Source organism: Somniosus microcephalus, chromosome 13 (genome assembly GCF_052327205.1).
Source record: "Somniosus microcephalus isolate GS21.2 chromosome 13, FLI_Smic_1.0, whole genome shotgun sequence".
NCBI classification, from domain to species: domain Eukaryota; kingdom Metazoa; phylum Chordata; class Chondrichthyes; order Squaliformes; family Somniosidae; genus Somniosus; species Somniosus microcephalus.
Genome location: NC_140999.1, coordinates 161,239,646 through 161,254,061, shown reverse-complemented (window position 1 = coordinate 161,254,061; position 14,416 = coordinate 161,239,646). Strand labels below are relative to the sequence as shown.

At 40.3% G+C, this 14,416-nt stretch overlaps 1 protein-coding gene and 1 long non-coding RNA gene across 3 annotated transcripts in view; one reads left to right on the top strand and one right to left on the bottom strand.

The window, feature by feature from the left end:
* Positions 1 to 4,017, bottom strand: part of LOC147108727 (uncharacterized) — a 41,434-nt gene extending 37,417 nt beyond the window's left edge. Inside the window, exons 1-2 of the long non-coding RNA XR_015080636.1 lie at positions 3,483 to 4,017; positions 2,549 to 2,715 (exon numbers count right to left, since the gene is read on the bottom strand). This is a non-coding gene — a long non-coding RNA (uncharacterized LOC147108727). The remainder of the gene's footprint in view (positions 1 to 2,548; positions 2,716 to 3,482) is intronic.
* A 63-nt stretch (positions 4,018 to 4,080) lies between these two features.
* LOC147108726 (peroxidasin homolog) overlaps positions 4,081 to 14,416 on the top strand; it is a 287,308-nt gene continuing 276,972 nt past the window's right edge. For both annotated transcript variants that reach the window (XM_086005483.1, XM_086005485.1), the window contains exon 1: positions 4,081 to 4,329. In XM_086005483.1, the coding sequence (XP_085861609.1) occupies positions 4,169 to 4,329 (161 nt within the window). In that variant the 5' untranslated portion in view covers positions 4,081 to 4,168. The remainder of the gene's footprint in view (positions 4,330 to 14,416) is intronic.

The following is a 14,416-nucleotide window of genomic DNA, read 5'->3' as shown; positions in this document are numbered from 1 at the left end:
AGGTTTGGAAAGGATTCTTGGTGCTATTGCCTCATGGGTAAATAAGTCCCACATCACCACACATCTATTGGTATTCACAGCTTGAGACATGTATGGAAGTTAGGAGGAACATTGATTTAATACTTTTATATACAACTGATGCAGCTCCATAGTACACGCCTAAGCAGCCCCGAAGACAGAAAGTTTGGACGTTTCTACTCTACTGATTTTCTTTCTCTTGGGTGGAAACTGAGGCAAAAACTTGGTCAGGAACTGGGACTCGGACCAGTTCTGGGTTCCTGTCCATCTTTACAGCCGTTCAAGTTCCCACGAAAGTTACAGGTGACATACAATATATTGACCCACATAGAGGTAGACATAATAATGATATATAAAGGATGGAAATGCGTCAGCAGATATAATTTCCATTATTTGTGCTATAGCAACACTGAATGCAATTTGTCCCTGACATCCAGAATTGCTTTGCACAGCAGAGACCGGATTTAAAGTTTAATGGGTAAAAATGCCTTTGCAAGAGCAATTGATTGCATCCACTTCTTTGGTGTCTTTTATATTAAAATAAAAGTTCGTTTCATACTGGCAGCACAGAGGCAGTTGGTCACAGTATGCTGTGGCAGGCTTTTGAGTACACAGCTAACCTACATACTCCTGCCAGGTGGACACCCCATAGATGCCAAGGAGCCTGCTGAAATTATTCAAATGATCTGACCCTGGAAATTTGTTCAGGGTCAGGTTTACATCCTTGTGTGTGGAAGTTATGCTATGCTGAATTTCTGCCAACGTTTTTACTAAGCAGAAGTTCTAGGCCATGAATACAAGTATGCACTAGTAATCAATTTTTTCCTTGGAGTTATTTCTTTAAATTTTTAGTCTAAACGTTGTCCCAAGTTCCAGCTTTTTATAAGCTTGTTCTTACCAGTACACATGGTGTTAAAAGAGACTAGCTCCATGGTAGAGGCGCTCAGGGAAGTATAGTTAAGAGTATGAGAAATGGTCATTGTCAGATTGGCAGGCTGTTAAGTAATGGAGTGCCCTATGGATCTGTGCTGGGTGCTCTTTTTCCAATTTAAATAAATGGTTTGGACATGGGCACAAGAAGAATGATGCTGAAGTTACCAAATTACCAGACAGTTAAGTGAGGAAGAATGCAAGAGGATATGAGTGGGCAGATAGGTGGCAGATGCAGTTCAATGCACAGAAATGTGATATGTATATTTTAGGATAAAAGAACAGTTAAAAGAACTTTGCCATAAATAGACTTACTGTGTTCTCAAAAAAGTACATTCATATATTTTATGCAGCTATGTATAAGTGTGCATTCATGTATTTCATGAAGTCATTGGCCTGGAATTTACTTGGGGCTGCTCCTGCTCCGCTACTGTAAATTTACCAGAAGTATGGTGGAAGCCCCATTTACTCGTGTAAATGAGATTTCCGCTGCATTTCTGTCAAAGTTACGGTGGTGGAGCAGAAACAGCTCGGAGGAAATTATGGTCCACTCTATGTTTAAGTGTACATTCACATATTTTGAGGCATTGTGCATTAAGGTATACGTTCCTATTTTTATTTTGTTGTTCATAAAATGTGTCTGGCAAGACTCTTACTGTATGGAAGAATAGAGATCTACACAAGTTACGACATGGAAACAGGCCATTCAGCAGTCCATGTTAGTGTTTATCCTCTGTTGGAGCAAATAGTTCTAAACATATTCGTCACCTTTTCCATATCCCTTCATCCAACTAGGGGCGCAGTTACACAGATCTTTTAAGGTGGGAGTGCAGGTGGAAAAGACCATAAAATGGTAAATGGTATTCTGGGTTTTATGTGTAAAGAATCTGACTATAAAAGGAAAAATTAAGTGAATGGCTAGGGCCACAGTTGGAGCATTACATACAGTTCTGGGCACCCCACTGTAGGAAGGTCATTAGGGCCACAGAAAAGATTGACCAGAATAATACTGGGAATGAGGGTTTTACCTAAGAAAAACTTGAAAATTTGGAGGGTTTTCATTGGAACAGAGAGGTTAACATAAAATACACTATATAAAGTGCCATGCTTGCCATTGTTGGGCCTGCAGAATTCTATGAAAAACCAAATTAGCCATATTTTGCTGTTAAAACCACTCCCTACAGCAGCTTTAAGCGAGGGCCGCTGCACGGTTAAAACGTGAAAATCCAAAGGTTGTTCAAGATGCCGTAAGCTTTATGAAAACGGCATCTCGCTGTCTGCCTCAACAATGAAATGCATCGAACGGCGTGGAATTGCTGTAGTTGCGTGGTAGATAAGAACCAAACTTGCCAGAGTCTTGTCCATTTCAGTATAAGTACCCTTTTAATGATGTGATGTGATGTGTTAATTACTGCCAGTCAACTGAAAATTAACTATTGCAAGTATGGAGTTACATACCTTGAGAGGTTTTAAAAAAATGTAATTTTTAACTTTTAATTTTGTTTTTAACTTTTCCTTTGTCTCTCAATCTTATCTTTCCTTCCCTTTATTTCTCTTTCTGTGCCTGATTTGACATTTAAGAGTGGATGAATTCACTTACACTTTCTTCTCAGTCCTCCTCTTGCTTATTTCACAATCTTTCAATCTGATTGGTTAAGGAGATACACAGTTGCTTGCGCTGTTCACTCAGGTCCCAGATGCCCAATTTCCTTCGCTGCAACATCAGCTCGCACTTTCAGCAACTTGCCACGCAAAAAATTGAAACGGCTAAACGTGAAAGAGCAAGTCTTAGTAACAGCAGACGTCATTAGATGCCCTGCCACAGCAAATTATGGCCCAATGTCATTGTCTTGCGGGGATAAGTTTTTCCTCAAAATTCAGATTACCTTATGCTGTAATTATCACAATGACACCAATACTTTATTCCCCAACACAAATTATAACACTTGTGGTGGTTTCAGTTTGGTGCACGAGTCAGAAGGTTGTTGGGGCAAGCCGCACTCCAGGACTTGAGCCAGTGATCTAGGTTAGAGGGAGTGCTGCATTGCCGTCGGTACTGTTCTTCATTTTAAACTATTATTTTGAACAGATTTTTGGGGGAAGAGAGTTCCAGATTTCTGCTACCTTTTGTGTGAAGTGCTTACTGACACCACCCCTGAATGGCCTAGCTCTAATGTTAAGGTTGTGCCTTCTTGTCCTGGACTTCTCCACCAGAGAAAATAGTTTCACTCTCTCCACCCTATCAAACCCTTTAATCATCTTAAATACCTCAATTAGATCATCCCTCCAATCAGTTCTTCTGATGTCTTGGCAAACATTCTTCCCTCAACCAACATCACAAAAAATAGATTTCTGTTTGTAATTCTTTGTATGTGAAGTACTTTAGGACGTTTCAGAGATATAAAATATTTACGTGATTTCTCATCACTGTGACAGATTTGTACAAAACATGAATCTTTTCAGAAGTAACTATATACCTTTAACATTATAAGGTACTGAAATTCTGTTTTTATCAATGTATGTTTTTGACTAACCACTTCTTGTTTACATTCAATTCTCTGGGCCGCTGACGAAAGGTCATCGACCTGAAACATTAACTCTGTTTCTCTCTCCACAGATGCTGCCTTGGCCTGCTGAGTTATTCCAGCGTTTTCTGTTGTTGTTTCGGATTTCCAGCATCCGCAGTATTTTGCTGTCATAAGATTAAAACAACTAGCGTTAAGTTAGCTAGCATCCTTATTTTTTTTAAAACAGAAGCACTTTAGCCACTAGGCGGCTCCTTTAAGCACGTTGTAACGGGGTTGTTAAAACTAAGAGCACATTTAAACAAAAACAAGGAGTACATTTTGGTATGCACCGACAAATGCATTTTTCTAGTCAACTGAATTTTAAACATCGCAAAGTTTACGAATTCTGAAAATTGTATATAGCATTAAAAGTAAAGAAATAGTCGCTAATATTGTAAGCTATATTTGGCATATTATATAGTCTAATATACATACATATCAAATATGGATAAAATTAGTGACTATTTCATATATATGTGATAATGGATTCGTTCAGTAATTCTCAGAGACAGGATTGTGTGCAAGTGACCGGGTTGAAACTGACTGGTTTGATAGGGTACACGTGCCTCCTGCAGGCTCCTGCCTCGAAGTTTAGTTGAGCTTGAATCTGACCACTGGCGCTCCGATAAAAGTAAACTCGGCGCCGCTCCATCATGCTGGCAAAATGGTTCGTGTTTTTAGTGAACGTTTTTTTGTTTTTCTCTCCCCTGTGTTTGTCTTGCCCAAGCCGGTGCCTTTGCTTTCGGACGACGGTGCGGTGTATGCATTTAATGCTGGAAAATGTCCCCGAGGTTTCTGCACAGACAACTATTTTGTAAGTAGCCTGTTGTACTCCAGCCTGCTTTACTTATTTGATTGCGGATCAGCGGCAGACCCCTAATTTTGTGAGATCAATTAAAAAGTACCCACAGTGCGCCGCTTATATTTTTTAGAATTAGCACGAGTTTAGTCGAGCTTTTGTTTAACGATTCCAGTTGGTTGGTTGGTTGGTCGACCTAAGTTTAGTCTCCAAAATTTGACTGTGTTTAATGGGACGACTTACATTCACTGTGGTTTAGGAAGATGCTGAAGGAGATGTTTTTCTTCCCCCTTTTAAAGTGGATATAATTAAGAAACTAATTGATAAATTAACAGTGATTAACCAAAATGAATATTTGTTTTAAAGATATGTTTGTATTCCGAAAACTAAGTAATGTATTCAGGAGGTTAAACAAGGGGTTAGCCATAAATAGAGTTACATTAACAGTTACTGGAAGAAGTATTAGGAATGTTTTATTTCTTGAAGTTTTGTTTTGGATCACCCTGCTTTCTTCCGTTGAGGTTTGCCAGATGTGTGCCATCAGTTTTTCCCCTCCTTTGATTGAGGTTTGCCAGATGTGTCCCATCAGTTTCCCCCCTCCTCCGATTGAGGAATTGTCAATTGGAATTTTACTCAATGGTGTTGAGAAGTTGCTGTATTCACCGGTCAGTTAACATACCCAGAAACTCCATTGCAAGAGAAAGTTAATGCGTGAGCACAAGAGGAAAAAAATACTGTCACATATTGTGTTTCTTAGCTACTGGATTGTATGTTTCTGGGGTTCATGCATGACTAGTTTCATGAAATGCACTGCTAAGAAATCATTTGGGTAGTAATAAGGCTGCAGCTTTCATTCGTTCCAGACATTTATTATTAGTAGACGGTTGAATCCTGGTGATCTGGCTGAGAGCAGACGGTTAAGATTTGAGCTTTCTTCTGATTACTTATTTTATTTATTTTTACTTATGCTCAATGCAAATGTCAGCTTTCCCTGGCTAGCAAGAACTGAAACTTCGCCTTCTACACACAGTACGATACCAGGCCACTGGAGGAACGGCGTTTTACTGTTTGGTATTTACTGAAAATTGTTTGGGATACCACCATACACTCTGCTATTTCCCTTTCAGCATTCCGTAGGGACCGCTCCCTCCGAGACACCCTAGTCCACTCCTCTATCACCCCCAGCACCCCTTCCCCTTCGCCTGGCACCTTCCCGTGCAAGCGCAGGAGATGCAACACATGCCCTTATACCTCCCCCCCCCTTCCCACTGCCCAGGGCCCCAAACACCCCTTCCAGGTGAAACAGTGATTTACTTGTACTTCTTGCAATCTAGTATACTGTATTCGCTGCTCACGATGTGGTCTCCTCTACATTGGGGAGACCAAACGCCGATTGGGTGACGGCTTTGCGGAACGCCTCCGTTCAGTCCGTAAGGGTGACCCCGAGCTTCGTGTCGCCTGTCATTTTAATTCACCGCTCCATTCCCACTCGGACCTCACTGTCCTTGGCCTCTTGCATTGTTCCACGGAAGCTCAACGTAAACTCGAGGAACAGCACCTCACCTTCCGATTAGGCACTTTACAGCCTTCCGGACTCAATATCGAGTTCAACAATTTCAGATCATAACCTCGGCCCCTATTACATTTTTACTTATATTTTTTATCCACCCCTTTGTTTTGGTTTTTCCCTCTCCCACCCTTTCCTTTTTTTTCTCTCTCCCACATGGCAGCTGTCTCTCATTCTGCCAGAACATTTCACACCTAATCTCAGCCGTCTTTTGTCTCCACTAGTCCTATCACCATCTCGTCTCGTTTTGAATACCTCTTAATGTCTCTTCACTTCTTTTGTTCTCTCCCAGCCCTGCCTTTCGATCTATTTCATTTCCTTTCCAGTTTTGAAAAAGGGTTCGACCTGAAACGTCAACTCTAATTTCTCTCCATGGATGTTGCCTGGCCTGCTGAGTTTTTCCAGCATTTTCTGTTGTTATTTCTGATTTCCAGCATCTGCAGTATTTTGCTATCATACTCTGCTATTTCCAATTGGCACACCGGTTGTGAATTCAGGCTAAAGACATCTAATTTCATATTTGTTAAGATATATAAAGTTATCCAGAAGTCAAAAATGAGAACAGTAGATTCTAGATAGATTACAGTACTTCACTTAACTTTACTCCATCTGTTTAAAAGCAATAAAAGTTCTAATGTCTGCGATTCTCTTCTGCAACTTTGATCTTGCATTTGTGATGACAAGTTTTATGTGGGACTGAGTCCTCGGCAAGGGCCTTATTGGAGCCCAATTCATATTACTGAACAGCAAAGTAGGAAAACACTCGAGAACAAAGGCTACCAGTCTGCTAGCATCTTTGATGTCCAAATTAGTGCGGAGGAAGATTAAAGATTAAAAACTTCACAATTAATCAGAGCTATCAATCAAAATAGAATTCAGAGGTGGCTTTTCAAAATCCTGACCAGCAATGCGCGCACATTCAAGACAAAGCAAAACTGCAAGAGACTTGTTCAGAGGACACTTTCTGGGACAAACATTACAGGGGCCTATAATAATTGCAAATATAATTGACGTTAAGTATAGGCAGTAGCCTGGTAATCAGTATTCATTACTTCCTGCACCTAATGCTTCTAATACTTGTTGAGCAATCAACATAAGCAGAGGTAAATTCTCTCCGCTTTGAAGTGGGCCTCAATTTATTGGACAAGGTAAGTATCTTCCACGATCCCCCAGACACATACAAAGATAGCAGAAAATCTTTCCCAGATTTCAGTCATAGAGTTGATACAATATTGGCATAACTACATGTTCCTATTAAAATATGTATTATATAAAGATTCTTATATGCCCTCTGGGTCTGTCCACTGATGTTGAAGTGAGGTATAAGTTTGTATTCTAGGAACAAGTTTAACTAGTACTGTAGTTGCATCACTATCTATCTAGTAATGGTTGTAATAAACATTATTGCATATCTAATGGCGGAAGCATCCAAATTTCTGTCTCTGTGGGCCACATACGTGTACCATGAAGCCTTGGAGGGCTACATTTCAAGTGTAAAATGTGCCATCTATTAAATTTGCATATATCTCAAGTTAAGCTCCTGATGCTAAAGCGAATAGCACATTGCAAATTTTCAGGCCCACAAAGTTCAAAAAGGACAAATAAATGAAAGTGCAATTAAGACTGAGGTTCGGTGGTCAGATAGCTAGGGCTTGGGGGCTGCTGAATGGGCAGTTTTATGGTGTAGGTTTTCAAGCTGGGATCCTGGTCTGTCTGTTGCCAGATTTCTGTACTTTTTGTATATGGTGAGTTGCTAGCATGTTATTTCTGAAGCTGTGTATATATTTTTTATAAACCTGGCCATCTTATCATTGGGTAGATGGCACTTCGTTTTGAAGAGTCCCCAGGAAGGTGTCGCCTTACAGGAAAGATCAAAAACTTAATCTGATTAATGCAGGAATGTTTGTTCTAACCATGGTGGTTTAACTGGAAACTGAAGAAGAGATGAGGGAAAAACTTCCAACTATGCCAGATATCATCTCTAAATAGAATTTGAAGAATCTTGAACCAAGATTCCAAACCATTCAGAAATAGATTTTAGGAAATCCTAAGGATTAGCATGAAAATCAGCGAAAACTGGAAATGACATTACTTAGAATTCTTTTATTTACTGTGGTTATGGCTTGCACCAGGATGTGGTCTTGTACAGTCATTATTAAAGGGCCTTTTTGAGGGAAGAGGGTTGTGTACTGTACTTGGCTGAAGTGATTGTAGGCAGCAACGATATAATTTAAAGTTGCACGATTTGAATCTTTTCACATTTCGGTGAGCTGCAAATTCAGGTATTTGCGGAGTGTCCTCCTCTTTCGAAACCCTGTCCCCATCCCAACCCCCCTATAAGATTGTGCGGGTTGGCTCTGGAGGCCTGTTAAAATAAGATACAAATATTTTTGTCACTTTTCCTAGAAAATGTATCAGTATTCCATAGTTTGCGTTGGTGGCACATACCATGTGAATAATTGGGGAATATGTGCCCCACATTTCAGTGGATTTGCAATGTGCTTCACTCTTTGTACTCTGAGAATTTTGTAGAGATGGTATTGCACTGGGAGCTTTGTAATCACTTCAGCAAACTCATAATCTTTGAAGATATTTGAAAACATTTAACATTTTCTGCATCACTACATGTTTTGAGTTTAACCCCATTTGCTGCTTGTCTAACACAAACCGCTGTCTTGGTTTAATGTATGTCATGTTCTGGCTTTTTATGAGTTAGCCACCAATGCTTCTATTTAGTCTTCTGTCTGCCACTGGTTGTGGGTTTCTTTACTCTGTGATTAACAAGTATTGCACTTGCAACAACGTTGTGTCTCTTCCTGAAAGTGTTGCACTTGCTTTTATGTTCTGTAATTTTAGCAGGAAATTGGTTTTATGTATTTGTTTACTGCTCAGAGAACTGGCACAGGTGCAATGGGCTGAGTGGTCTACCTCTGTGCGTGGTAAAATTCTGTGATATGCAGTAAATATTTGTTTGGGCCCAGTGTTGCATTGATGGAAACAATTCTACAGTTATGCCAAAACAGTCCTGCACCTCATTAGGTTACAGAAGAATGCGGGTATACACCTATTGTGAGACCCTTGAATAGGGGAGGTTGGATGTGTGATGATTATTTGTTGTTCCCCATCTTTTTCCTGGCCCATCCTGGTTTTCAAATCCCTCCGTGGCCTTGCCTCACCTTATCTCTATGATCTCCTTCATCCTTACAACCCTCTGAGAACTCTGTGCTGCTCCAATTCTGGCCTCTTGTCCATCCCCGACTTCCTTCGCCACAACATGAATTCCAGAAGTTAGGGCTTAGACAGCTGAACGCACGGCCACCAATGGTGGGGCAAAGGAAGTTGGGGATGAAGAGGAGTGCAGAGTTCTCAGAGGGTTGTAGGGCTGGAGGAGATCACAGATAGGGTGAGGTAAGGCCACGGAGGGATTTGAAAAGCATGATCACGTTGCCGTTTGTGGGAGCAGATTGGCTGCCGTGTTTCCTACATTATAACAGTGGGTACGCTTCAGAAAAAGTACTTCATTGGCTGTAAAGCACTTTGGGACGCCCTGAGGTCATGAAAGGCACTATATAAATGCAAGTCGTTTTTTTTCCTCCTTTAAGACACTCCTTAAAACTTACCTCTGACCAAGCTTATGGTCACCTGTCCTAATGTCTCCTTCTTTGGCTCGGGTATCAATTTTTTTGTTTGATTATGCTCCTGTGACGCACCGTGAGACATTTTACTACGTTAGTGGCGCTGTATAAATGCAAGTTGTTGTTGATGTTGACTATCCAAATCACTAAGTATGTGGATGAGTGCTTGCCACAAGGGTAGTAGAGATCAGATATGAACACGTACCAGAAGATTTAAAGGGACATGAAATCAGTGTTGCACGTGCTCATTTGCATGTAGCACATGGGAGGAATGATCGGAGAACTTTGAGGAAAAATTGTGGTTGTTCTAAAAGATTATTCTTTACGATAAAATGATCTAAAAATAAGTCAGGGTCAGTTTTTCTTAACCCTTTTTCAAATCGATGTATAACATAGAACTAAATTGGGTCAGAGGACAGTCCAAGACTGACTTTGATCTTGCTATAGAAGTCAACAGATCGGACTTGCTTTACGGATTTCAGTAGAAGCAGCATCTGTAGCTCATCGAAGTACTTTTGTGCAGTACACAATGTTGTAAATACATTACTCTACACTGACTTGGCATGGTAAAATCTCACTGCAGACGGTTGTTTAATGGTGTTGAAAGGAAAATTGATGGTCAAGCTATCCCAGTCTGCTCTTGCAGTTTTGTCTGCAAACTGGTACCAAATTGGACTCGTTGAGTAGGGGTTACATTTTTAGAAGTTTGGGTTATGCAAATTGTTGGGGAAGAATACAGGGATTTCTGCTCTGCCTTTGGCTTGTGTTATGCTTGACCTGGTAATGCTTGGTGCAAATACTAAACCGTGGACTTTTCAATTGGGGTGATCTGAATGGCATGCGTAACCCATTTATTTTAAATGAGTTAGTGCCAGTGTTAAAATAACACAGATGGAAAATCTAAGTCTGAGTCTCGAAAGTGCAGAAGCATTCTACTCCTCAAACTGAGATCTCTCACCTTGTTCAGCACAAAAAATTTATAAAATTAATTTTAAAATCTTCTACACAGCGTGATCATTTTTTTGTACTATCCCATAAGATAATAGTTTCTTTAAATTTTGCAGGAGCGAAGAATAAATTATAATGAATATAATTAATTAGGCCATAGTTGGAGTATAGCATACAGTTCTGATCACCCTATTATCAGAAGGATATTCAAGCTGTGGAAAGAGTACAATGAAAATTCGCTAGAATGATATGAGGAATTAAAGGTTATAGTTATAAAGAAAGGTTAAAAAAAATGTGCCTATTCTTCACTAGAGCAGAAAAATTAAGGGGCGGGTAGTTAATAGAGGTTTTCAAAATTGTGAAAGTTTTAAGAGTAAATAATGAAAGATTGTTCCCACTGGTTGGTTAATGGGTAACGAGGGCATAAATTCAAAATTAACACTAAAAGAACAAAGGGGAAAGTTGGGAGACATTTCATACAGAGCGTTATTAGAACTTAGAATGCTTTACCATAAGTAACTATTGAGCCAGAGATTATTACATAATTAAAAAGGGAATCAAATAAATATTTTAAAAGGAAGAATATAAAAGGGTAGGGAAATTGAATTATGATAGATAGATCCAGTTGAACAGCTAGCACAGGCACCTGCTGTGCTGTACTTTCTATGATTAAAACTGACTCTAACAGCTACTGAAATGTCAAGTTATAAAAAGCTGGTTAAATGATTGGTGTAATATTTCTATTCACATTATTGAACATCTATTATTTAAAACATGCCAGTTTCCTATTGCCAAAGCTAGTATATTGAAAAAAACTGTACAGTATGATCCTATTAGTATTAGCTCGCCGATCCTGTTTTAATTACTACTTTATTGTTAATCCCCTGTAAGCTATCCTTCCAACCCCAGTCACGCTCCCTACATTTTTGGGCTTAATTTATAATGTATCTTTTTAAATTATTTCCCTTTTCCTTCAGTATCTCACTTTTAAACCATTGGTTTTTGAAATGGTATGGTCATTAGACCACCAGGGGTCCACGAACCGATCAGATTTCTGTCCACCCATCATTTGACTTTAGAATTTTTCTGTATTTGGCATGCATATTTCTGTTACTGTATACAGTACTAATAAAGCACATCTGATAGCACTACTCAGCTATTGGTTCAAATTGCCAATGTTTAATCCATTCATTAATGATTGGGGGAAAAACTGAAAGTCTTGCCTGGTGTTGAATTTACAATGGAAAAGTTGTTCTCCCCCCGCACCCCGCCCCCCCCCACACACACCTTTAAATTTTTTTAACTACAGCTGAAGAGGGGCTGGAAGAATCTGGAGCGGAGTACTGACACGGCGCTCAAAAATGTTTTTAAAATTCTCGAATTCAGTGGAAAGTTCATGAACTTTTAACTACAGAGTGTAACTTTATTAAGAAATAAAATTGAAATTATGCCCTTTGGTATCCGTGGGTAAGATGGGAAATACAGAAACCAAACAAACAATGAAGAATGAAACAAAAAAAAAACTGAACATGGTGGAAATCTGAAACAAAAATGGAAAATGCTGCAAACACTCAACAGGTCAGACAGCATCTATAAGCAAAGGAAAAAAAGGTGATGTTTTAGGCATAGCACTTCTTTAATATTGGATAATATTAAAGATAAACAATTTGTAAGAAGGGACAGAGTGAAAGAAATGGGGTGGGGGAGGGGGAAGGGGACCACATTGTGAGAAGCGAATACAGTAAACTAGGTTGAAGGAAGTGCAAGTAAATCTCTGTCACATGCGGAGGAGTGTTTGGGTCCCTGGACGGTGGTGTGGGACGAAGTGAACGGTGTCGCACCTACTGTGTTGCATGGGAAGGGGACCCTGGGGCAATGGAAGAGTGGACTATGTGTTGTGGACAGTAGAATATGTGTCACAGAGGGAATAATCCTTTCAGAATGCTGAAAGAGGAGGAGGTGATGGAAATGGCGGAAGATGATCTGTCAAATGCAGAGGCTCATGGGGTGGAAAGTGAGGACGAGGGGAACTCTCACAATTTTGGGGTGGAAAGTGAGGACGAGGGGAACTCTCACAGTTTTGAGAGAGGAGGAGGGCGTGAGGGCAGAAATACAGGAAATGGGTTAGGGGGTCCTGCCTACCACAGTGGAGGGGAATCCTCAGCTGAGGAAAAAGGAAGACGTTTCAGAAGCTCTGGTATGGGAGGTGGCATCATCAGAGCAGATGTGATGTAGCCGGAGAAACTGGGAGAAGGGAATGGAGTCCTTGCAGGAAGCAGGGTGGAAAGAAGTATAATCGAGGTAGTTATAGGAATTGATGGGCTTATAATAGATGTCAGTGGACAGCCTATTCTCCGAGATGGACCACGCAAAGGCAAGGGAAGGGTGGAAATTTGAAGCAAAATTAATGAAATTCTCCAGAGTAGAAGGCATTGAAGAATTGAACGTGGTGTGACAAATGTTAGGGTGTTTCTTGCAAACTTGGGTATTACTTTGTTTTCAGCTATCAAGGCTGTAAAGTAACTTGCTCCTGGCGAATTGGTGACTAATTTTGAAGCCCTTATGATGTGTATGTAAACCATGGTCCGACTTCACCACATGCATAGATACAATAAGAGCTTGCAGTGTCTGAGTGTTTGTGTATTTATATAATTACTAGAAAAGCCAAGGCTGTTGCCAAACTAATGATGTCTGAACGTAGTTCCTTGGCACTACAATTGAACTGGACTTGTGTTGTCGTCCTCATGTTTTTCTTAACCAGCCGGCCTTGGAAAACCTGGCAGGTTTATCTTCGAGTTACAGCTGGCTACACGAGATCCTTGCACCGGGAATTGGCAACACTAGAGTGGGTATGAAAGCAGCTGAACTGTAGGGAATACCAGTAAACTTAAAGATGTACAGTACTGGGCTATAGTTGTTCAAAGTGACAGATGGGGAAGACTGGACACCTATTTGTTGCATTGCATATAATTTTTATTTGATTCTTCCTGTGTGGACATTTTAGATTTTTGGACTCCAGAGGAATCAAGGGATATGGAGATCGGGCGGGAAAGTGGAGTTGAGGTTGATGATCAGCCATGATCTTATTGAATGGCGGAGCAGGCTCGAGGGGCTTTATGTCCTGCTCTTCTTATGTTCTTAACTCGGAGTTGAATGAAGTTAATTTCAGGACGCCTGGCAATTGCTTTTTTTCTTGATAAAACTAAGACTTAAGACAAGCTGTAGAAATAAGCGGAAGTGCACAAGCTGTGGATTCCTGAAATTAACCTTCACTGCAACTGTAACCATCTTCATGATGGCTTGTGCTAGGATGGGCTTCTTCTGCTCCATTCTACTGATTCTTGACCATTATGAGCCACTGTAGCTTTAAAATAGTTCTCATCTGACATGAATCAATCCAAATATTAAGAGTTATTAATACTTGCTCCCATCTGGTGGTCGCCTGATTATCTCCCCCCCCCCCCCCCCCCCCAAAACACTTTCCAGCAGCCATCTCCAGTTCAATGGTTAAAGATGAAGTTGAAAATGATTTAAGGGTTTTAGTAGACGGGAAGATCAACATGCCCATTCACTCTAGATCAGCATGCAACAAACCACATAGAATGTTGGACTATATCATCAAACAGCAGAGCATATGTCAGGAGACGACATGCTCAGAGACTGTAACTTGCATATTGTGTCCAGTTCTGGTCACCTGAGAGACAAATGAGACATTCAATTCTCAATGAAAAAAAGATTGGTGAAGTCAAGCGTAGGCCCCTTGCAGTCAGAATCAGGGGAATTTATAATGGGGAACAAAGAAATGGCAGACCAATTAAATACATATTTTGGTTCTGTCTTCACAAAGAAGGACACAAATAACCTCCCAGAAATGTCGGGGAACATAGGGTCTGATGAAAGGGAGGAACTGAAAGAAATCAGTATTTGTAGGGAAATGGTGTTGGGGAAATTG